This window comes from Bos indicus, chromosome 11 (genome assembly GCF_029378745.1).
Source record: "Bos indicus isolate NIAB-ARS_2022 breed Sahiwal x Tharparkar chromosome 11, NIAB-ARS_B.indTharparkar_mat_pri_1.0, whole genome shotgun sequence".
Taxonomy (NCBI): domain Eukaryota; kingdom Metazoa; phylum Chordata; class Mammalia; order Artiodactyla; family Bovidae; genus Bos; species Bos indicus.
Window position 1 is genome coordinate 4756255 of NC_091770.1, and position 24774 is coordinate 4781028.

General features: G+C 41.1%; 1 protein-coding gene across 8 annotated transcripts in view; it reads right to left on the reverse strand.

Annotated features, from left to right (window-relative positions):
* The window catches only part of AFF3 (ALF transcription elongation factor 3), a 632364-nt gene that overhangs the window by 162478 nt on the left and 445112 nt on the right, over nt 1-24774 (reverse strand). For 5 of the 8 annotated variants that reach the window (XM_070798074.1, XM_070798072.1, XM_070798073.1 and 2 more), the window contains one exon: nt 12109-12162. The exons of the other annotated variants lie outside the window; for them this stretch is intronic. In XM_070798074.1, the coding sequence (XP_070654175.1) occupies nt 12109-12162 (54 nt within the window). The remainder of the gene's footprint in view (nt 1-12108; nt 12163-24774) is intronic. 8 annotated transcript variants of the gene reach the window in all.

Consider the following 24774-nt stretch of genomic DNA (forward strand, 5'->3'; position numbering starts at 1 on the left):
TCAGCCTCCCATCAACCAGGGGATTTAGGCCAGGTACCCTATCTATAAGCACAAACATGTTCTTCTCTAGTTAGATCTTTTGAGAAAGGCTGGAAGCGTGCCCTGAAACTGCAAGGGAAAATCGGGAGTACGACTTTCTCCGTAAAAACTCTGATTTTACATGCGTGCCCATAGCTTCAAGGCATGTAACAGGTGGGGTTATCCCTGCCCCACTCTTTTAATTATCAATGAACACGTTTAGTTTCGACAACTGTAATAAAGAGATTTCTCACACTAACAATACAGCCCTACATTTTGACTTGTTTTTACTGGTCAGAGATTGGATTTCATTTGTAATGATTAATCCTGAGACTCCATGAAACTTATACACACTTGAATGCCATAAAATAAGGGAGCTGATGAAGAAGCCAAAATAAAGTATCTGCAAAAATAAACATCACAGGGTCATTTTTCTCTGGCTAAAGAACTCTCCAGAATCTCTGAAAAGATGACTTATGTGTGTGGGGACAGCCCAAACCATGCCAACAAGGCACTCACTAAACATGAGTCATCCAGAACTTAGCCCCGCGTGGAGGCACCCACTCCTCACAGCCTGGTGCCCCCTGCACCCACCCCAGCAGTGAGCCATCCAAGCCCATTTAAACAAAACTGATTGTTTTTTGTAGTGAGGGGTGTGGATAAAATTCTGAAATGGATTGCCTGAGAAGTCAATTTGACATATGATCACCTAAAATCTCACTTTCTCAGAAGAACTATAAAAAATTTCATTAACATCACATCAACCTCCAAGGTCCTCCTACCAGCATCCCGTCATTTAACAGCATCGAGTCTCAGGTGGTTTATACACAGGAAGCTAAAATGACTGCATTGCGGCCGAATAGTGAGCAATTACACGCCAAGTGTATCGTGTGCTGCTGTCATTTAAACTTAAGCTGCGTTCCACAGGAAAGGTATTATGCGTTGCATAATCCAGGGGAGTGCCAGCAACATGCAGTTATATCTACCCCCACTTTGTTTTCTACAAAAGAAAGAGAATCAAGTTTGCTTGTTACTCTTCTACACTGTTCTCCCTTACGCACCACACACGTGGTCTCTGGAAGCCCAGAGCTTGGACTAACGGAAGGTCTGAGCATGGTATGACACAGCGTGTAATTTCTATGTTCTGGTGGGATTACTGACGGCCACGGAGAGGGAGGCGGCCAGCCTCTCTGCTCTCTTTGCTCTTCTCTTCCACCGTCTATTTCTTCTGAGATCCCTGCCCTGTTGTGGAGATTTGAAGGTGTTAGGTCTCTCAACTCAATTTTCCTTCCCACCTCCAGGAAATAAAGCCCACCCAGCTCTTTTTAAGTAGAGACTGGAAGAAGGAGGGGAAAGCGGGTGAGGGGCACATTTCACAAGAGTTCAGGTCAGGTTCCTGCGGATCTGCGAATTCTTAGTGCCACGTGGGGTCCTGCCGCACATGCAGCTGAGCAGACCTGTCTGTGGCACGAGATGGCCTTCTGCCCATCCCTGACCTGGGAGTGGGAGTCGTGTGTGTGTGTGTGTTTGGAATTGTGGATATTCTACCTTGAAATAGACTCTCCAACTCAAAGACCAACTGTTAAGAGCCCAGAGTCTTTACAGAGAAAGAAAATGTGGAAATTTCAGGTCTACAAGGAAAATGTGGTAAGAAAGAGCAATGACTAAGACGATGAGTTACACTTCCGGACATACTTCTACTGTAAAGGCTGCTTTTGTTTTACATAAGCAAGGCATTCTGTTCTGAAAGAAAGGTCCTTGGGATGAAAATAAGAGAAAAAAACAGGTCCTAGTAAGGATCCAAGTCCTGATAACTGTTTTCAGGGTTTGGCAGCTCTGCCACATGTTCAGAGCTGATGACTGGTAGATTTGAGGGTCTGAATTCTCCTCCTGGTTCTGATGTTAATTATTTAGCCATAAACTTCCTTGTGGCTTCTTTACAATGGGAATAAAGAACCCAATTCCCAATCTTCTTTATAGGTTGTTGCTGAAGAAAATGTGATAAAGTGCTTTGGAAGACATTATTTTATTAACATAATAAATATTATGTTAATATTAACATATTAACATAAATGCAGTAGTAAACCTGACTATGAATTTGCATGCCATCAATATATCTACTGCCTGTTTGACAAGGTCTCATCTCTAACATTCTATGTATGATTTTTTTCCTCTAAAACTTCTCTGTATATTCCCAGCCTGTTCAAAATAGAATTCCAAGTATGTATCATCTGCAGGACTGGGCAATGCTATGTTGTTTCTGAACCTAACCCAAAGTTCCAAGAACCAGACCATCTCTAAACTTCTTTCCAGTTTGAAAACTCATCTAATCTAAGCAACAACAATCTCTAGCCAGGAACCTCTCCTCTTTGCCTTTGGACTATTATTTTAGCAGCTTATTATTTACTTTTTTTAAAGCTCATTTCCCCATCCCAGGGCTACGTGTCTCCTGACACCACTAATGATGCAGTGCTGGGGCCAGCCTGGGCATCTCTTCCCTGCTGACTGTCCAAGAGTCAGCCTGTGACTCACGCCTTGGGCTCTCCAGCACTGGGGTGCTGGGTGGCTGTCACCATCATGTTTACAGGATTTGGAAATTCCACCTCAAGCTCTACTCCAAGGGTGTTGATCCTGGCTAGCTGCTTTCATGAAAAACAATCCAAGCACCCTGGCTCACTTGGGGAATCTGGCATTCTTGAGCTTTTGATACTGAGACAGTGGAAAACTTTATCAGTATCCATGCTGCCAGTAATTTTTATCCATTTGAGCACTTAATCTTTTACACATTTACCCAGCAATTTCCAAGGCTTACTACAGATCAGAGTTAGCAGTCTTCTGCTAGAAGAGAATACCTCATGGTTCTGATAGACATGTTAGTAGACAACATGAGAATGTTTTAGACATTTAGGCATCAGCATTTTATAATGTCCATCATAGAGCCCTTCTACATGTTTTGTTGGAATTACACTTAGCATTTCATTTTCTTTGAAGCAACTGTAAATAGTACTGTATATTTTAATTTGGTTCCTAGTTGTTGTCAGCATACAGAAACCTAATTGATTTTTGTGTGTTGATCTTCTATCCTGTAATATTGTAGAACTTGTTCATTAGTTCTACTTGATAGGTTCTTTGGGATTTTCTATATAGACAAGCATGTTGTCTTCAAATAGACACAGTTTTACCTCTTCTTTTGCAATATATGTCTTATACTTATTTTTCTTGCCATATTTCAGTGGCTAGAATTTCCAGTATGATACTGAATCAGAGTGGTGACAGTAAACACCCTTATCTTGGCTGTCAACCTTAGAGGGACAGCACCCACTCTTTCACTATTAAGTATGATGTTAGCTGTGGCTTGCAGATGTTCTTTGCAAGGTTGAGGAAGTTCCCTTCAAGTACTGAGAATTTTTATAATGCATGGGTGTTAAATTTCCTCAAATGTTTTTTTCTACGTCAACTGACATGATCATATGCCTTTTCTTCTTTAGCCTGTTGCTATAGTTGATTACGGAGAAGGCAATGGCAACCCACTCCAGTACTCTTGCCTGGAAAATCCCATGAGAGGAGCCTGGTGGGCTGCAGTCCACGGGGTTGCTAAGAGTTGGACACGACTGAGCGGCTTCACTTTCACTTTTCACTTTCATGCATTGGAGAAAGAAATGGCAACCCACTCCAGTGTTCTTGCCTGGAGCATCCCAGGGATGGGGGAGCCTGGTGGGCTGCCATCTCTGGGGTCGCACAGAGTCGGACACGACTGAAGTGACTTAGCAGATAGTTGATTACACTGGTTGATTTTTGAATACTGAACCAGTCTTGCATACTTGGAATAAATCCCACCTGGTCATGAGCATGGTCTTTCTATACAATGTAAGATTTAAGTTAACATTTTCTAAAACCTTTTTTTAAAAGTCTAGTTCATGGGAGATATTGGTCTGTTATTTTCATTTTTGTTTTGTCTTTGCCTAGCTTCGGCATCAGGGAAATGGCCTCATATGATTTGGGAAGTGATCCCTCCTTTTTCTTTTTCTGGGAGAATATATAAAATTAATGTTAACTCTTCTTTAAATATATGGTAAAATTCTGCAGTGTATCCATCAGAGCTTGGAGGTTTTTTTTTTACAGGGGAAGCAAATTTTAAACAACACATTTCTTAAATAGTTACAGGGCTCTTCTGTTCAATCCCTGGGTTGGGAAGATCCCCTGGAGAAGGGAAAGGCTACCCACTCCAGTATTCTGGCCTGGAGAATTCCATGGACTATGTCCATGGGGTTGCAAAGAGTTGGACACGACTGAGTGACTTCACTTTATTCTGGTTAAGTATTTCAACTTGGCTGAGTTTTGATTATCTGTTGTTTCCAAGAATTGGTCCATTTTACATAAATCATCAAATTTATGTCTGTAGAATGTTCATAGGATTATCCTATCCTTTTGACATCTGTAGGGTCTATAGTGATACTTCCAATTCACTCTTGATATTGGTTATTTGTGTTTTCTCTTTTCTCTTCAATCATGCTGGAATTTTTAAAATTTATTCAAAGAACCAGCTTTTTGCTTATTAATTTTCTCTATTGTTTTCCTGTTTTCGATTTCCTTGATTTCTGCTCCTAGATGTATTATTTCCTTTCTTCTGCTTGTCTTGGCTTTTTGAGTTTCTCAAAGTAGAATTTAGATAATCGATTTCAGATCTTTACTCAATTCTAACATAAGCATGTAGTGCTGTGAAACTGAAGTGTAAGTGAAAGTTGTTTAATCATGTCCAGTTATTTTGTGACCCCATGGACTATACAGTCCATGCAATTCTCCAGGGCAGAATACTGGAGTGGGTAGCCTTTCCCTTCTCTAGGGGATCTTCCCAACCCAGGGATCAAACCCAGGTCTTCTGTATTGCAGGAGGATTCTTTACCAGCTGAACCACAAGTTTAGTTCAGTTCAGTCATGTCCAGCTCTTTGCAACCCCATGAATTGCAGCACGCCAGGCCTCCCTGTCCATCCCCAACTCCTGGAGTTCACTCAAATTCCCGTCCATCAAGTTGGTGATGCCATCCAGCCATCTCATCCTCTGTCGTCCCCTTCTCCTCCTGCCCCCAATCCCTCCCAGCATCAGAGTCTTTTCCAATGAGTCAACTCTTCGCATGAGGTGGCTAAAGTACTGGAGTTTCAGCTCTAGTATCATTCCTTCCAAAGAACACCCAGGGCTGATCTCCTTCAGAATGGATTGGTTGGATCTCCTTGCAGTCCAAGGGACTCTCAAGAGTCTTCTCCAACACCACACTTCAAAAGCATCAATTCTTCGGTGCTCAGCTTTCTTCACAGTCCAACTCTCGCATCCATACATGACCACTGGAGAAACCATAGCCTTGACTAGATGGACCTTTGTTGGCAAAGTAATGTCTCTGCTTTTCAATATGATATCTAGGGAAGTCCATTTAATGCTGTAAATTTACATATTGGTGTTGTTTTAGCTGTATCCTACAAATTTTGATATGCTGTCTTTTTTTGGGGGTGTATGTTGTAATTTTTCTTTCTATGTATATTAAAAATTTCTTTTGAAATTTCCTTTTGACCTATGGGTTATTAAGAAGTGTACTGTTTAATTTCCAAGTGTTTGGAAATTTTCCTGTTGTCTTTCCATTACTGACTTTTAGTTTGACTCTGTTATGGTGAGAGAACACACTATGATTTCAATTCTTTTTAATTTGTTAAAGATTTTTTTTATGTACCAGAATAAGGCTTATCTTCATGAATGTTCCATGGGAGACTGTGTATCCTACTGTTGCTGGGTAAAGTGTTCTATCAATATCAATTAGATCCTATTGTTTGATGGTTTGGTTCAGTTCATCTATATCCTGTCTAGTAGTCTATTAATTGCTTAAAGTAGGGTTAAATCCTTAACTATAATTATGGATTTGTCTATCTATCTTTTCAAATCTATCAATTTTTGCTTCATGTATTTTGAAGTGCTGTTATTTCTCCATACATATTTCCAATTGGTATATCTTCTTAGTGGGTTGACTCTTTTATCTTTATGTAATTTCCCTATTTGTCCCTAGTAATTTTATTTGCTATAAAATCTACTTTTTAATATTAATATAGCCACTCTTGATTTTTTAAATTAATTTTTACATGATGTATTTTCTGATATTTTTACTTTCAAGCTACCTATGTCATTATGTTTGATGTGAGTTTCTTGTGGACAGTAAATAATTGGGTCATTAAAAAAATCAACTCTACCAATCTCTATTATTTAGTTTCTGTATTTAGACCACTCACATCTAGTGTGATTATTGACAATGTTAGGGCATACTTCTGCCATATTGTCCATTATTCACTGTTTGTTCCTTTTCTTCCTATTTCTCTTTTTTTCCTCTTCATATGGCTTACTAGTACATTTCTCAGATCATTTTGCTTTATTCATAGTGTTTTTAATATGGTACTTTGTATAGTTTCCTTAGGGGTTGCTTTAGGTAGTGCCATACACATAGATAACTTATCAGTCTACTGGCATCCACTTTGAAGTATAGAAATTTTACCTCCATTTTACGTCCCTTTATCCTACAGTTTACCTCGGGACCAGCATACAGCTTTAGAAGTCTGGGTCCAAAATATGAGGCCCTGTGGTTCCTGACCTTGAGGTGTGACCTTGAGGTCTCAAGCCATTCCTGTACCAATAACATTTGTATAGGCACTGGGCTTGCAGTTTAAAGAAACATAAGAATATAACCATCCACTATAGCTCAGATCTCAGATGTTATGATAAAAGCTCTAGGCAGATGGTCAGAATCAATATATAGTATCATACCTGTGCGGAGAAGGCAATGGCACCCCACTCCAGTACTCTTGCTTGGAAAATCCCATGGATGGAGGAGCCTGGTGGGCTGCAGTCCATGGGGTCACTAAGAGTCAGACACGACTGAGTGACTTCACTTTCACTTTTCACTTTCATGCATTGGAGAAGGAAATGGCAGCCCACTCCAGTGTTCTTGCCTGGAGAATCCCAGGGACGGGGGAGCCTGGTGGGCTGCTGTCTGTGGGGTCGCACAGAGTTGGACACGACTGAAGTGACTTAGCATAGCATATCATACCTGTGGCTATAATTGGGTAAAATAAAGTACTGGTCTCAGAAGTTGTGGACCCCACCATGAACAGCCACTCCACTTTTAGGATTTGTTTTTATGCTAAGTCGCTTCAGTTGTGTCTGACTCTGTGAGACCCCATGGACAGCCACCTTAAAACCAACAAGCAACTAATCATGTTTCTTGCCCTTTATTGCTTTTCGAGCCCCTAAATCATCCAGTTAGTAGAACAAAGTACACAGTTCTAGATCATGGAATGTATTATGTTCCCAGGTCAGTGTGCTAATCCTTGGCTAAGTCACATTTTGGCATGATCAGAAAGGTACTTTATAATCATATAGTTGGAATGAAGAAACTGGTAGCAGGAAGATCAGGCTTCTATAGAGGGCTGGGAACGAAGCAGGGAAGGCCTGAACAAAGGTATGGCTACAGAGACGTAAAGGAATAGAATTATTATACGCAGGAGAAGCTGTGGGATTAGAACGTGAAAGGATACAGCAAGTGACTGGGCTCTGGAGCTAAGGAAGGAGATCGAGCCCATGGTTTTGACTCTGGGTGGCAGCACTAACGAAAGAGAAAGATCTGGGGGATGGGGTGGAATGGAGAGCAATGTGAGGTTCTGAACACGTAAGAGTTTGAGGTCTCGGTGACTGGCTGGAAAGACTGGTTAGGAGCTCGAGGAAGACATGAGAGTTAGAGATCTTGATTTGGGAGCTCCTGGACAGAGGTGAGAGTAAAAGATGTGGGAATGGATGACATCACCGTTAGGAGGCTGCTGAGAAAAAGAAACAGATCAAAGATTGAACATTGGTAAGAGAAACAACAAAACAAATCAAGGGAGTGCAGCTGGACAGCAAAGAGTAGATGGTTCAAAGCAGGCATAAGCTACAGGTCATAGACTACAAAGACGTCAAGAAAGTTAGGGGCTGGGAAAGGGCCACTGGTCTGGCCCAGGACAAAGAGGTCATGGTGGCACACAAGTCCAGATGCCAGAATCCAGAAGCAGAGGACAGGAAGTCAGAAAGGAGGGCCCATGGGAGGTCCAAGGACGGGAGAGAAAGGACAAGCGTGAGAGCCCGGCAGCCGTGACGCTTGATGGGGGTGGCTATTCCACTCCAGTGCTCTTGCCTGGAAAATCCCATGGACAGAGGAGCCTGGTAGGCTGCAGTCCATGGGGTCTCGAAGAGTCCAACACGACTGAGTGACTTCACTTTCACTTTTCACTTTCATGCACTGGAGAAGGAAATGGCAACCCACTCCAGTGTTCTTGCCTGGAGAATCCCAGGGATGGGGGAGCCTGGTGGGCTGCCATCTCTGGGGTCGCATAGAGTCGGACATGACTGAAGTGATTTAAGCAGCAGCAGCAGCAGGGAAAATACCAGAATGTTGCAGGCTGGGAGGAAGAGTACCTAAGGAAAGGATGAACCGGGCCTGCGGAAGGACAGAGGGAGGAGACGAAGTCAGGGAATCGGAAGGGAAATGGGTCAGGAGGAAGCAGGGAGGCGCAAAGCTGGGGGAATATTTCAGGTGGAGACAAAGCAAGTACAGGACACTGACCCAAAGCCTCTGAACACATGATCACTTTTCTTTTTAACCTACAATGCTTCTCCTGTTGAAATTTGTGTCATTCCGTTGTGGCCTAAGGGGTTTCCAAATCCGACTAATCAGCAACATTAATTGGGAAACCTAAAAAAATACAGATTCCTAGGCCCAAACCCAGCCCCAATGAATAACAATTTCTGGTGGAGGAGGCCTAGGAATCTGCACTGGAAAGCCTCCTCAGGGATTCCTATGTCACTGATCTGGGTTTGAGACCTCAAGTATGTTTTAAACCAAAGATGTGTATCAGAATGACAGGGGCAGCAGCTGAGTCCTCAGAGCACAGCTACTGACATTTCCAAAAGCTCCCCAGGAGATCTGGTGTGCACCCTGGTTAAGAACCACAGTGAGGAGATGGGACTGAAAAAGCAACCTGGTCAGGAAGGATACTGAAGTCATCAAGCAGACTGCTTCTCTGTTCCTGACATCACCTGACAATTTCCTCTGGACATTTTCCCTATCAAAACAGTGCCTGCTCCCAGCCTGGCTGCTGCAGGTGGACTGATGTGATTCCTTGCGACTTGTCAATGCATTTCCGAGGCAGCCAGGCCGGTGGGGAGGTCAGCTCTGCTCGTTGGAGAGAGACTGGCTTTGGAACTGTTTTTGCAGCTTCTTTAAGGGAAAGCATATAGAAAAACATTGCTCTTTCTCTGAACTAACCACACACTGAACCTTATGAAAGAAAACAGTAAGATGCAGAACAGAGACAAGGTGGTAGAAAAAGCCACATTTCACTAATTCGAAAGAAAATCTGATCAAGTAGACTCATAATTAATTTGGTCTGAAAAATCCTTGCTCTTTTCTGTTGATTTTTTTTTTTTTAAAGCAGCAGCAACAATACATAACAACTACAGAAATGACAGCCTGACACATACTTGTCTGGCTTTGACAGAGGCTGCAAGCCCAGCCCTTTTAATACCTCCCAGAGAAACATTTTCTTTTATCCAAAATGGTGGTGTGATCCAGTCCCTGCTCCAACAGCCCCGATGCCTCATCTGTTGGAGTCTTTTAAGTTTACGGCACAGACGGAAGCTGTCAGTTTCTCTCTCTTTTTATAGGACATTCACATTTGCATTCTCAACAGACAGTACATGCCTCAAAGGCCATATTCCCCCCAACATAATAATCCTACGCTTGAAATATGAACAAGATAATAGTAGCATGAAAATACTCTTACCCCGATGAAGGCTGGCTCCAGCTGTGGCTTAGTAAGTCAAAAACTAGTAAACTTGCTTGTAATAACATCCTAAAAATTCCAAAGGTTATTTTCCCTCATCCACAGTTAAAAAGCCATCTCCTACAGAACACTGTCATGTCTGTGACGTGTCCAGGATTAAGGCAAGAGAGTTCTTGGTTATAGTAATTTGTCTGGTTAGAGATTAAAGAAAAAAAAAACTGGACTTGAGCTGTCAGTTAATATTTTTCACTTAACAACAACAACAAAAAAAGCCATTTTCATGCTTCACGGCAGAACTGTGTGATTTTTAAGCAGGTAAATTCTCCTCCGTGTCTGGCATCTGATAGTTTTTTTGCATGTCAGCGTAAGCAAGCAAGCAAAACACGACCGATGAAGTTTCAAACGCGTCTTAGTTACATAAACGGAAGTTAGCTTTCTTTGATATAGAATTACCGAAGCATCTCACTGAAAAAGCAAAATCCTCCTTGCAATTAATAAAGAATTGGGGTATTCTAACTGAGCTGAAAACTAAGAACCTTCAAATTCCAAATGTTTCCATTCCTGGATGAGCTTTGGTATTCACATGTTAATAGGATGCCTGCTTTTTTTTTTTTTTTCTTTTGGCCAATGTTCAGCCCAAAGAGTCTGTGAAACAGACTTTTTCCATCTTATGACCTGTTTTAGAATTTCTTTCTTGCAAAATGTTAGTTATTTTCCTTGGCAGATTGCCTGAATTCATTCTTATTTTCTCTCTCTCCTATTTTACCTCTCTCCTGTCTCTCTTCTCTCCCATCTTTCCCCTCTTTTTCTTCTATTCTTTGATAAATTATATATTTAAATTAGAGTTCACTTGGACCTACAGTCAATGTGTGACTTGGCAGAGTTGCTAGAGTTAGCAAATAAAAATACATAATCCCCAGTGAAATTTGAATTTCAGGTAAAAAATATGCCCCCCCACCCAGTTTTTTTTTTTTTTTTTAAGTGTAAATATATTTCAAATGGGGCTTTCCTGATAGCTCAGCTGGTAGAAAATCCGCCTGCAATCCTGGAGACCCTGGTTCGATTCCTGGGTCGGGAAGGTACCCTGGAGAAGGGATAGGCTATCGACTCCAGTATTCCTGTGCTTCCCTGGTGGCTCAGATGGTAAAGAATCTGCTGCAATGCAGGAGACCTGGGTTAAGTCTCTAGGTTGGGAAGATCCCCTGGAGAAGGGAATGGCAACCCACTGCAGTACTCTTGCCTGGAGAATCCCCATGGACAGAGGAGCCTGGTGAGCTACAGTCCATGGGGTCGCAAAGAGTCGGACAGGACTGAGTGGCTAAGTACGTGGTACACATGTCTCAAATACAGCGTGAGACATACTTATACTCATAAACTATCCCTTATTCATCTGAAACTCAAATGGAACTGGGTGTCTTGTATTTCATCTGGCAATCCTAGTTTAGAGGTGAAACAGAGGGACATGAAACAACAAAGACTTCCATTTACAACTCCTGGCAGAAGAGACATTTCCCCTCCTGTCCTTCTGAATGCCTTTGGTCTAGGTACCGCATTCTCCACGGCACTGCTTCAGGTTATTTTCGATCAATCCAATTTGAATAAAAGATCCACAGAGGGTACCACATCCTGATACTGAAGAAGTCCACTCAGAGTTCCAGGGCTGACCCAGTATCACCTGAATCCAGAACTTGTGAAATTGGTCCCTCAGGCAACATGCGATCTTAGTCCAAGCAACAGATACCATACAAACACTTGCGTTTTAATGGCTCACTTTTCTTCCAAATTTGAACCTCGTATTTAATGCTTTCAAAGGCACTGAATTCTGCTGTTCTGACTCTGAGGCTGATTTGTAATGGTATGATTAAAAAAAGAAGAAGAAGAATTCAAATGTACTTCAAAATGTAATGAAATGATCACCTCTTGGACATTCTGAGGGGAAGATAAAAATAATGATATGCTACAGACATTTAAAGATGAGATAAACCCCTTAATTATGCTAATTCTTAATTCAAGTGTATTTCCCAACATCTAAGTACTCCCAGGGGTATAACACAATTTAGAAGTGCTGTTCTCTAGTTTACAGACACAGTCATATTCAGTATTTGGAAATAATCTGCAGTCTAACAGCAGAAATGAAGGCTGTAGCGAAGTGCAGTTAAAAGCATGAGCTCAGGCGGCAAAATGAGTTGAAATCCCAGCTCTGTCACACAATAGCTGTGTGACTCTGGGCAAATTACTTACCCTCTCAGTGCATCATTTCCCTTATCTGTAAATGGGGATAACCATCCCAGAGAGCTGTGAGAATAATATGAGTAAAATCTTAGAACAGTGCCTAGCACATAGTAAATGCTCAATAAATTTAAGGGGTGAGAGTCATACGATCTAGCCAAAACTGTCAGCAGGAAAACACAACTCACAAAATTAAGAGACCATCTCCATTTTCACATGTGACTCATGAGAAAAAAAGATGTTTTTGTTTTTGTGGTCAGATGGATAACATCTATTTTTTCAAAATTAAAAAAAAAGATTTTATGTATTTACTCATTAAAAGTCCTCTGTTTTTAGAGTAATCTGCTTCTGAAAGTAGCATCACCCTGTTTCAAGAAGTAAGGCTGTAGGGTCTCCAGTTCTACCCAACTACTGGTTGTTTTTCTTGTCTCACCCTGCTTATTAATTTTTCTTACTTGCCAAAACTCCAAAAGCGAATGAATAATACTCTCCCCCATCCCTATAATCCAATTAATCTAACTCAATCCTCTCAGTTTAGTGTTAAACAGACTCTCAAATGAAGCAGTCCCCAGTTGCCGGGTTTCCCGCCATCTGGTGACGCAGAGCTTCATTTGTTCGTGTTTGGAGCAGCTGCTGAGCCCGGCAGTGCCTAGGTCTACAGTGCAGCCCATGTTTCTGCGGTCTGAGGTGGTGTCAAAGAAAGGGTGCTTTCAAGTCCAGCACTTGTAGGGGAACTTCCTTGCTGGGACACGCTACCTATGTGAGCTCTCCGAGCCTGGGTTCTGCATCTACAAAAAGGGAGATTCTAATGCTGTCGATGTTCTCGAGTTGCTATGAAGATTCAAAGAACTGACTCATCTACAGGGTGATCCTGTGTTCAGTTTATGCCAGCTGTGCCTGCATCACTGTTATATATTGTACAACCCTCCGAGTTTTAGAAAGCATTAGCACACGTCTGGTCTACAGTTAGAATTCAGTATTTGTAACCTCTTTGTCATGATATATATACCCCCACGGTACTATTTTAAAGAAATGCTTTCCATCCCACAGAGCCATCATTTTTAAAGCAGGAATGACCTTCTTCACACAGAAGGGTGAGTGCATATGTGTGAACCTTTTGTCACCTGTCCATTATTCCTACAGTCCCTGTCCCTTTCTATGTGTGTGTGTGTCTGTGTGTGCACGCTCAGTTGTGTCTGACTCTTTATGACCCCATGGACTATAGCCCGCCAGGCTCTTCTGTCCATGGGATTTTCCAGGCAAGAATACTGGAGTAGGTTGCCATTTCCTTCTCCAGGAGATCTTCCCAACCCAGGGATTGAACCTGTGTCTCTTTCCTCTCCCACGCTGACAGGTGGATTCTTTACCACTAGCGCCACCCAGGAAGACTGTTCAGTCATTTAAGAAGCTCAAAGTGGAGATGGAATTCTCTGTGGCAGAAACTCGAGGGCAGAGGCTTAAATATTTTACATGCTTCAGGGGGATCATGTGAACACTGCTTTACCAAGACACACTCTGCCAACAGCAGAAGGCCCTTTGAGGTGAGCAGGTGGGCCAGGGCTGGGGAACTGTCCTTTGATGTCTGCCAGCTTCTTGGACTATCAGATGAATTCCAGACTCCAGCCCCTGCTATTTCCAAGACCTCCATCACTGTGCAGAAACACTACCTTGACTCATGACCAGGCTTCCTCCTGACTCCTCCCGCAAGCCTCCTCCCAAGCTCTGTGGGCTACAACTCTCTAAACCTTATGGTGGGAGAGCAGATGGTCAGGGCTTTTAGGGAGATGCCAGCCTTTTGCTCAGAAACAGGATTCCTTCCTTCCTATCCTACTTCATGAGCTGTCTGCAGCTGACCTAAAGCAGTGCCTCCAACAGGGACCTCAGCTCTTGGTCCCAAGCTGGTCATTGCCAGCTTGGGAGGTCTGACTTGCTGAGACCTTGCCTTTCCCATCTGCAGTATGAGATGTAGTAACATCACTGGACTGTTATGAGACTGAAATAAGACAGCGTGTCCGGCAGAGGGCTTGGCACAAAGTAGACATTGAATGCACGGAGAGTATCATTTTGGTACCAGGCTGCCTGAAAGGGACCAGCATTAGAGAGAGGCATGGGAGTGCAAAGAGAATCTGTGATCTGGGGGTGGGAGGGATGGGGAAAACTCAGTTTGTAAATGTACAAGCTCTGCAGTTTGCAGGTTTACATTTAATTAAAATCCACAGAAAAGAAAGAGCAAATCAAGCTAATAGTATTTCTGAAAGAAGATATACGAAATACACAGCGGATGTATTCAAACCAGCCTCTCTGTTACCCTGCATTTATTCATTTACTCACACTAATAATCTTTTACTGAATAAGTATTATGTTCTAAATGCTGGGCCGGGCTTCAACACAAGAATGTGAAGCAGCTTTATGAAAGAAAACATTTGGATGAAGCATAATCAGTCTGTTAATGTCAGGCAATATTTATTGATTACGTACTGCCATCAATACATATGGTAATATTTATTGATTTACCACAGTCTCCCTTGGCCAGAGTGACTCAGAAAAATATTGCCATCTGCTACAACCACACTGAATACAGAGGAGCTCCAGTTTACTAATGAATGTCTCTTTGGACTGAAAGAGCTCATTGCAAAGCTGCCAAACTCACTTCCACAGACTGTCCACCTTAATCATCGAGTAAAAGAAGTAGTTGCTTCTCTGGTTGAGTTAGAGGTTGGTGAAAAATAACCCTTCCTGTTCAGCATTCACCCCAAATACATGTTCCGCGAGGCTGTGAATGGGTCCTGAAATTTTCTGAGTTGTCACTCCCTTGAGTCAAAGCTTTCTTTGGCTCTAATATAATGCCTTGGGTTCTCCAAGGAGAGTCCTGCAGGGCTCCCTATAAACTAGCCTGTCGGGCAGGGTGGGCTGGAGAGAGGCCCCATAGCAGACAGACTCCTTGGAGGCAGATCTTTAGACAAGCCCTGGTTTCCTCACCTGTAAAATGGGAAGGAGGAGCTTCCTCTCTTCCTGTAAGGAGGCTGGAAGAGGTCATCCTCGCCAGTGACCAAGCCCGGGCTGCAAACACGGCAGGGGCCCTGCTCGTCATTTCCTTTTCTTCCCTCACTCCCTTGGCACAAGTTATTAATAATATCTCGTTTGTTGGTCAGTAACCTTTACTGTGTTTTGTGAACCTGGGTTGACACAAATCAATCTGTGTGGTTTGACTAACACTAAAAAAAAAAATACTAAGAATAGAAAATGTCAGTGTCATGGCGGGTAATGTTTTGTGACACTTTTGTTTGAAACATACACACTCATAGGCTGTGCTGCATGGCTGACTGAGTAGTTTGTGTTCGAAAATTTGAGATGTGTACGTACTCCAAAGAATGGAAGCAGGAAGGGATTTTTGTATACTCATGTTCATAGCAGTGTAATTCACAACAGCCAAAAGGGTAGATGTACTTTAAGTGACTATTGATGAATAAATAAAATGTCTATACACATGATGGAATATTATTCAGTTTTAAAGAGAAGGAAAATGCCTTTTTCAAGAGGAAGGAAATTCTGACACATGGTGTAACATGGATGAACCTTGAAGACACTATGCAAAGTGAAATAAGTCAGACGTGAAAGGACAAATACTGTCTGATTCCACTTCTGTGAGGTCCCTAGAGTAGTCAAAATTATAGAGACAGAAACTGGAGTAGTGGTTGGCATGGGCTAGAGGAAAGAGGAAACACAGAGATATTGGCTACGGCAATTTATTAATTTGGTATTAATGAGAACAGAGTTTCAGTTCTGGAAGACGAAGACCTCTGGGAATACTTGGTGGTGATGGTAGCCACAGAAATGTGAATGTACTTAATGCTTCTGAACTGTACACTTCAAGATGCTTAAAGTGGTAAATTTTATGTTATGTGTATTTTATCACAATTAAATTACAAAAAAAAAAAAAAGCTTGAGAAACCCTGACCTAGCTGACACCTTGAGAGATACGCTTGGATGGAATCCAGGTATAGAGAAAACAGAAAGCATGAGTCCAGGGAAACCAAACAGGAGATGGGATCGGACTTGCTACTTTGGTGGAAGAATTTTCTTTATGATCTCTGGGACGATGGGCCTTTCCGTCTGGTGTAAGGCCTTTCTGTCCTTACACATGGAAGTTAGGGTTTGCACCTTGTTCTGGGATGGCATAAGTTCAATCTACATTCTGGATTCATTTAGTATTTTAACCTGAGAGGACAGTTAACACAAAGCGAAAGTGAAAGTCACTCAGTCGTGGCTGAGTCTTTGCGACCCCATGGAGCCTGCCAGGCTCCTCTGTCCAGGGAACTCTCCAAGCAAGAATACTGGAGTGGGCTGCCATTCCCTTCTCCAAGGGATCTTCCCGACATCCTCCGGGGTCACAAGAGTTGGACAAGACTGAAGGACTAACAACCAGCACAAAGTGACACCTAATTTCCTTCTCAGGTAAAACAACTTCCTGACCCCTCCTCCCTTTCAGCAATGCTGCCCATTCCCGCTTGGACCAGCTGGTTCCTGAAGGCTGGGTCAAGGTCTTCCCTCCATATCCACTGGACACGCCACACCTCTCGAAGGCCTTCAGTGTAATTGCATCTATGTAAGGAGGGAGGCCAAGGAGCCCTAAAGAGCCTTCCAAGGAGAAACGGGATCTGGCCACTTTTCTGTAGACAAAGGGCCTATGCTAGATTTCTCATTTTCCTAGCAGACAGGATCCTGGCAAATGACTTAAACAGATACGGAAAGGCAGTCTCTCGGGAAGGTACCTCACGGGCTAAAAGAACAGTCACAGTTCATCATTTTAGACACGGATTGCTATGGCCAAAATAAACATCAGGAAAGTTTCAGATTTCTCTAAAAAGAAAATAACCTCTTTTGGTAACAGTTCTCAAATTGACTTTGATCTCTCAAATTCCAAAACCTATTATATGATTAGTTTCTATAATCTTATTATTAAAAGCACATGCATAAGTGAGAGATTTCTTGATATGTTTAGCACATAACTGTTCCTTTGTATATTTTCCCTCCATATTTAACATTTTCTAAGGTAATTCTACAATGGGCATAAGATATGTTTAATAAGTAACTATGGGCTGTGTCCCCTCTCCCAAACTTGTATGTTGAAATCCTAACCCTTAACGTAATGGTATTAGGAGGTAGGCCTTTGGGAGGTATGAGGTCACGAAGGTAGCAGCAGCATGAATGGGGTTAATGCCCTTACAAGAAGAGACACGAGAGAGTTTGCTTCCTGTCTCTCCATTCTTTGCAGTGTGAAGACACAGCAAGAAGATAGCCACCTGCAAACCAGGAAGTTTTGGTTTTGGCACTGAGCTGGCCGGCAACTTGATCCTAGATTTCCAAGCCTCCAAAACTATGAGCAATACTTTCTGCTGTTTATATGCCACTGAGTCTATGGTGGTTTGTTATGCAGTAGCCTGAATTGATGGAGTTGATACAAACTCATTGATATAACATGGGTCACCTTTCACCTTTATAAATGACTCACAGGTGCACATCAGACACCTGGAAAGGAGCTTTGGACATCATTTAGACCCACTTTGTTCCACCAGTCAGTGATACCCAAGTCTTCCAAGATGTTTTAGATTAGCAGTGGTGGAGGTGAATTCTCCAGCCAACTCCTGGCTTGGAGTTTACCTCTGGGGAGAGGTGAAGCCATGAACTGCTGGCCTCTGGTCCTATAGTCTGGAGGCCGGGAGAAGAGCACTTCCAGCTGACATCTCTGGAGAAAACTGACCACTCAGCCTTTTTCTTCACAGTCCCAGCTTCACTAGGAGAGCTTTGTAAACTTCTTGCTGCTGTTCAGTCACTGCTGCTGCTGCTGCTGCTAAGTTGCTTCAGTCATGTCCGACTCTGTGGGACCCCATAGTCGGCAGCCCAACAGGCTCCCCCGTCCCTGGGATTCTCCAGGCAAGAACACTGGAGTGGGTTGCCATTTCCTTCTCCAATGCATGAAAGTGAAAAGTGAAAGTGAAGTCGCTCAGTCCTGTCGGACTCTTAGCGACCCCATGGACTGCAGCCTACCAGGCCCCTCCGTCCATGGGATTTTCCAGGCAAGAAGACTGGAGTGGGTTGCCGCTGCCTTCTCCGTGTTCAGTCACTAAGTCATATCAAACTTTTTGCAACCCCATGGACTGCTTTCCCGTCCTTCGCTATCTCCCAGAATTTAACTCAAATTCATGTCCATTGAGTTGGTGATACATCTAATCATCTCATCCTTGGTCACCCTGCTTCTTCTTTTGCCTTCAATCTTCCCCAGCATCAGGGTCTTTTCCAGTGAGTCAGCTCTTTGCATCAGGTGACCAAAGTAGTAGACATTCAACAGCAGTCCTTCCAATGAATATTCAGGGTTGATTTCCTTTAGGATTGACTGGTTTCATCTTGCTGTCCAAGGGACTCTCAAGAGTCTTTGTAAACTTAACCCTTTCTAACTGTTATCTTTTTAAAAGGAGAGATGAAAATTCTCATTAAGCTCTGATCTGTATCAACTGCAGTGATAGGGTTGCTTTCTCTCTTCCTCTCTTTTCACTTTCTCTCTATGTCACATATTACTACTGTTAAATAGTAATAATAAGAATTTACTGAGTGCCTACTAGGTAATGGACCCTTACCATATATTCCAACTACTGTATTAACTTTGGAGAAGGAAGGTTTTGCGGGATGCTCTAGTTCAGTTTGAGCTCATAATAGCTTCCCAGTTTTTTATTGTACAATGTGCACGCTGGACAGACCACTTCCTTCCACTACATTTTGTTATTTCTTTTTCCTAGGAATTTAACTGTTTGTGTTTAATCCAGTTTCCTTAATTTATGAAGGTCATTTTGAATCCTCATTTATTCTTTAAAGTTATCACTATTTTGTTCAAATGCAGATGGGTCCTGCCTTAGGAGTTTTCCACAAGCCTATGCTTTCGACCTCAGACTTGAGCATTGATTGGCCAGTGGTGGGCAAATCTGGATTAAGCAAGCACAGCGACCCTGCCAAATTGCAGTCTTCACTGTGTCTTGGAAATCTCCATTTGCTCCTTATTCCTAGTAAAGATGTAAAATCTAAAAGGATTTCAGTCTGCTCTTCTGCTGCCTGTACCGCCTTAGTCACTTGCTCTAAAAGGTCATCACCATAGTCAAGGTCATGGAGGTTTTTTGTTTTTTTCTTTTCTTTTGGCTGTGCCAGGCAGCATGCGGGATCTTAGTTCCCTGACCAGGGATCAAACCCATGCCCCCTGCACTGGGAGCATGATGGAGTCTTAACCACTGGACCGCCAGGGAAGTCCCCATGTAGGTTTTCTTCTGTGCGGTCTTCCAGGAGTTTTATGGTACTGTGTTTGACATTTAGGTCTCTGATCCATTTTGGGTTAATTTTAGTGAGGAGTGTAAGGCTGTGTCTGGATTCATTTTTTAATATGTGCATATACAATGTTCCGCCACCATTTGTTGAAAGACCATCTATGTCCATTGTATTGTCTTTAATTGTTTTTCTGAGACCAGCTGACTATATTTAGGTGGGTCTGTTTCTGGGCTCTCTGTTGTGTTCCATCATCTACTTCTCTATTCCTTTGCTGAGTGCTGTAGCTTTAGAGTGAGTCTTGAAGCTGGGTAGTTTGGGCCTCCAACTTTGTTCTTCTTTCTTACTGTATTGACTATTCGAAGTCTTTGGCTTTTCCATTATAGACTTTAGAATCAATTTGTTGATATCCACAAAATAACTTGCTGGAATTTTGACTCAGACTGCACTGAATCTAAAGATGGTGTTGGGGAATTTGTTAATTTTTTATTAGAAGTATTCCATTATGTTTCCAATACATTGGAAAGTATTCCAGTATTCCAACATGCCAGAATTGTTTATCCATTTACCAGTTGATGTAATTTGGGGTTGTTTCCAGTTTCTGACTATCAAGAATAAAGTCACTATTAAAATTCTTGTACTAATCTTTTAAATGACATATGTTTTTCATTTTCCCCATGTTAATAATTACAAATGGAAGTATGTGCCTAATTTCTGGGGAATGTAATAAATGTGTGTATAAGAAACAGTTTTTAAAAATGGTTATGTCATTTTTACACTCACAACAGCAATACACCAGAGTTTCAGTTGCTTCATAACCCATCACTGTTTGGTGGTGTTTGTCTTTTCAGTTTTAATCATTCTAGTGGGTATATAGTAGTATTTCATTGTGGTTTTAATTTGCATTTCCCTGAAGATGAATATTATTAGTAAAATGAATGTTTTCAATTCCTTATTGGCCACTTGTATATCTTCTTTTGTTTTGTTCAAGGCTTTGCCCATTTAAAAAAATCTGTGTTTTCATCACTTTCTTATTGAATTGTCAGAGTTCCTTATATATTCTGGATACAAAGTATCTGTCAGGTATATGTACTATAAGTATATTCTCCCAGTTTGTGTCTTGTCTTGTCACTTCGGTGACCATAGATTTAGAATTTTGGTGAAGTCCAATTCATCAGGGCTTTCTTTTCTCTGGTTCTGTGGTTTCTGTAAGAAATCATTGCAGGGTATAAAGAAATTGTCCTATGCTTTCTTTTAGAAGCTTTGCAGTTTTGGCTTCTTTGTTGATGTCTGTGATCCATCTCCATTGTGTCTGGTGTGAGATTCGTATGTTTCCCCAGCAGCTGCTCAAGTGCCATTTGTTGAAGACTTGGCTTTCCCCACTCAACAGCTTGATGTCTTTATCAAAAATCAGGTGACCATATATTTGTGGGTCTATTTCCAGACTCTACTTTATCTGTCTTATGTCAATGCCACACTATCTTAATTACTTTAGTTTTACAGTAAGCCTTGAAATCAGGTACTGTAGGGCCTCCAAACTTGCTCTTCTTCAACAGTTTTGGTTACCCAGGCCCCTTGCTTATCTATAAAAATTCGCAACTTGTCATTTTCTATAAGTGTCCTACTGCCCTTTGATTAACACTTTCATACTTGTATGAGAACTGACATATTAACATTCAATTAGCCTTCCAATTTATGAACTTCTCTCCATCTATCTAAGTCTAAAATTCTCTCCTCAAGGTTTAATGACTTTCCGTGTATAAGTCTTATTTGTCTTTTGCTAAATTTATTCAGCATTTTATATCATTGTAAACAGGGTGGCTTTTATTTCATTTTGCAACTGTTAACTGTTTATTGCTATTAGAAACGCAATTGAGTTTTGTAAACTGACCCTTCTAAATTCATTTATTGGTTCTAGTAGCATGTGTGCTTGGAGAAGGCAATGGCACCCCACTCCAGTACTTTTGCCTAGAAAATCCCATGGACAGAAGAGCCTGGTAGGCTGCAGTCCATGGGGTCTCGAAGAGTCGGACACGACTGAGCGACTTCTCTTTCACTTTACACTTTCATGCATTGGAGAAGGAAATGGCAACCCACTCCAGTGTTCTTGCCTGGAGAATCCCAGGGATGGGGGAGCCTGGTGGGCTGCCGTCTATGGGGTCGCACAGAGTCGGACATGACTGAAGGGACTTAGCAGCAGCAGCATGTGTGCTAAGTTGCTTCTGTCATGTCCAACTCTTTGGACTCTGTAGACAGTAGCCCACAGGCTCCTCTGTCCATGGGATTCTCCGGGCAAGAACACTGGAGTGGGTTGCCATGCGCTCCTCCAGGAGATCTTTCTGACCCAGGGATTGAACCTGTGTCTTTTATGTCTCCTGCACCGGCAGGCAGGTTCCTTACCACTAGCGCCACCCGCAAAGCCCTAGTAGTTGTTTATTAAATTTCTTAGGATTTTCTCTATAAGCAATCATTCATAAAGAGTTTTCCAAAAGATTTTTCAATCTTTATGTCTATTATTTCCTTTTCTTGCCTTATTGCATTCACTAGAACTTCAGAGAAGGGGACAACAGAGGATGAGATGGCTGGATGGCATCACCGACTAGATGGACATGAGTCTGGGTGAATTCCGGGAGTTGGTGATGGACAGGGAGGCCTGGTGTGCTGCGGTTCATGGGGTTGCAAAGAGTCGGACATGACTGAGCGACTGAACTGAACTGAGAACTTCCAGTGCAATGCTAAATAGAGGAGATAATGCAGACATTAATGTTATGTTCTTGATCTCAGGAGGAAAGTGTTTGGTATTTCACCATTAAATATGATGTTAGCAGGAGATGTGGGAGCAGATTCCCTTTGTCAGATAAAGTAAGTTCTCTTCTTGTCCTAGTTTGCTGAGAGTTTTAAAGTCATAGATGGGTGCTGCTGCTGCTGCTGCTGCTGCTGCTCAGTGGCTTCAGTCGTGTCCGATTCTGCGCAGCCCCATAGAGGGCAGCCCACCAGGCTCCCCCGTCCCTGGGATTCTCCAGGCAAGAACACTGGAGTGGGTTGTCACTTCCTTCTCCAATGCATGAAAGTGAAAGTGAAGTCACTCAGTTGTGTCCAACCCTTAGTGACCCCATGGACTGCAGCCCACCAGGCTCCTCCGCCCATGGGATTTTCCAGGCAAGAGTACTGGAGTGGGTTGCCATTGCCTTCTCCGAGATGGGTGCTGAATCATGTCAAATGCTTTTTCTTCATTTATTTAGAGGACCATATGGTTTTCTCCATTATTTTGTTAATATGGTAGATTATATTAATTATGTTTTCTAATGTTAAGTCAACTGTTCATTCCTGTGATAAACCCTACTTGGTTATAAAGAATCATATCCTTCTTATGTATCATTGGATCATATATACTAATGGTTTGTTAAGAAGTTTAAGTTTTTAATGTCTATAAGAAATATTGAGTGATAACTTTCTTTCTTATAATCCTATGTCATATTTTGGTATCAAGGTTATACTGACTCTATAACAATACATTCAGTAGTTTTTCTTCCTCTCCTATTTTCTGAAGGAGTTTGTGTAAGACTAGTAGTTCATTTGTGGTGATTCATTGGTAGAAACATTTCTTACTTAAGTTTTCATGGAATCTGCCAGTGAGACCACCTGACTCTGGAGGAATTTTCTTTGTGGAATAGTTTTGAATACAAATTCAAATTCTTTAATAGTAATAGGGTCATTCAGATATTCTATTTTTTTCTCATGGAAGTTATGATAAATTACATTTTCTGAGGAAATTGACTATTTCATCTAAGCTGTCAAATTAATTAGCAGAAATTAGTTCATAATATCCAGTTATTACTATTTAAATTTCTGTAGGATATGCAGTTATGACCACTTTTTCTTTGCTAATGTTGGTAATTTATATTTTTCCTCCTTTCTTCCTTGATTGGTTCTTACAGTGTTTTGCTAATTTTACTAAATTTTTAAAAGAAACAAATTTTGGCTTTCTTAATTTCTCTATTGTTTTACAATGTCTACTCCTATTGTTATTATGTATTTATTCCTAATTATTTCAGTTTAGTTTATTCTTCCTTTTCTAGCTCCTTAAAGTAGAAACATAAATTACAGATGTTCACCTTTGTTCTCTTCTAATCAAGCCATGTAAAGTTATACATATGTTTTTTGTTGTGCATATTATTTCAGTGAATCCAGTAAAAGCTCGTAAATTGTACATGCATTTTCATTCAGTTAAAATTATTTTCTAATTTCCTTTGTGATTATTCTATTTAGGAATGCTATTTAACTTTTAAATATTAGAAGTTTTCTGGAATTCCATTGCTATTGACTTATAATGGAATCATGCTGTGGTCATAGAACATATTCTTTAAGATTTTAATCCTATGGAATTTATTGATATGTCTTTTACTGTGCACAATAAGGTCTATCTTGGTGAGCGAATCATGTGTACTTGATTAAATTATATCGTACACTTTTTGGGTAGTGTTTTATAAATTTCAGTTAGGACAAAGTGGTTGTTAATGTTCAAATCTTCTATGTGCTTTCTAATATTTTGCTTAATTTTTTTTTATTGATTACTGAAGAAAGGGATTTAAAATTTTTCTATTGTTGTTCTCTCAGTTTTTGTTACATACATATTATGACTGTTATGGTTTCTTCATTAACTAACCTTTTTAGAATGAGAAAATATTCTTTTTACCTCTGCTAATACTTTTCATCTAGAACTCTATTTGGTGTTTAATAGCATCACACTAGGTTTCTTATACTTATTATTTACACAGTCTACCTTTTCCTCTTTTGGCTTCAACCTACTGGTTTTTGTATTTAAACTGTATATCTTAAAGACATTAGGCAGTCTTTTAAATCTAACCTATTTTGGTATTTTATTTTAATGCCTCCAATGACATTTATGCTCTTTTGGATATTTTTTAGTGGTTTTTCTAGGTATTTCACTATGCATCCTTAACTTACTGCCAGTCTACTTGCATTTAATATTATTATATATCACTTCACATAAAACGTAAGAATCTTGTAGTCATGCAATTCCACTTACCCTCTCTTATCCTTTGAACTATTTTATCATATATTTTATATTAGCATACATCATAAATTCCATAAAACAGTATCTTATTTTTAGCATTAAATAATCTTTTATATTTACACATATATTTTTCATGTCCTGTAAATTCTTCCTTCATGTAGGTTTGAACTTCCACCTGATATTACTACCCTTCAGTCTGACAAATTTCCTTTATCATTTATTGTACTGCAGGCCTACTGGAGACAAATTCTCTCAGATTATATAACATCAAAAATAACTTTATTTCACTTTATTTTGAAGGATATTTTAGCTAGATTTATAATTCTAACTTG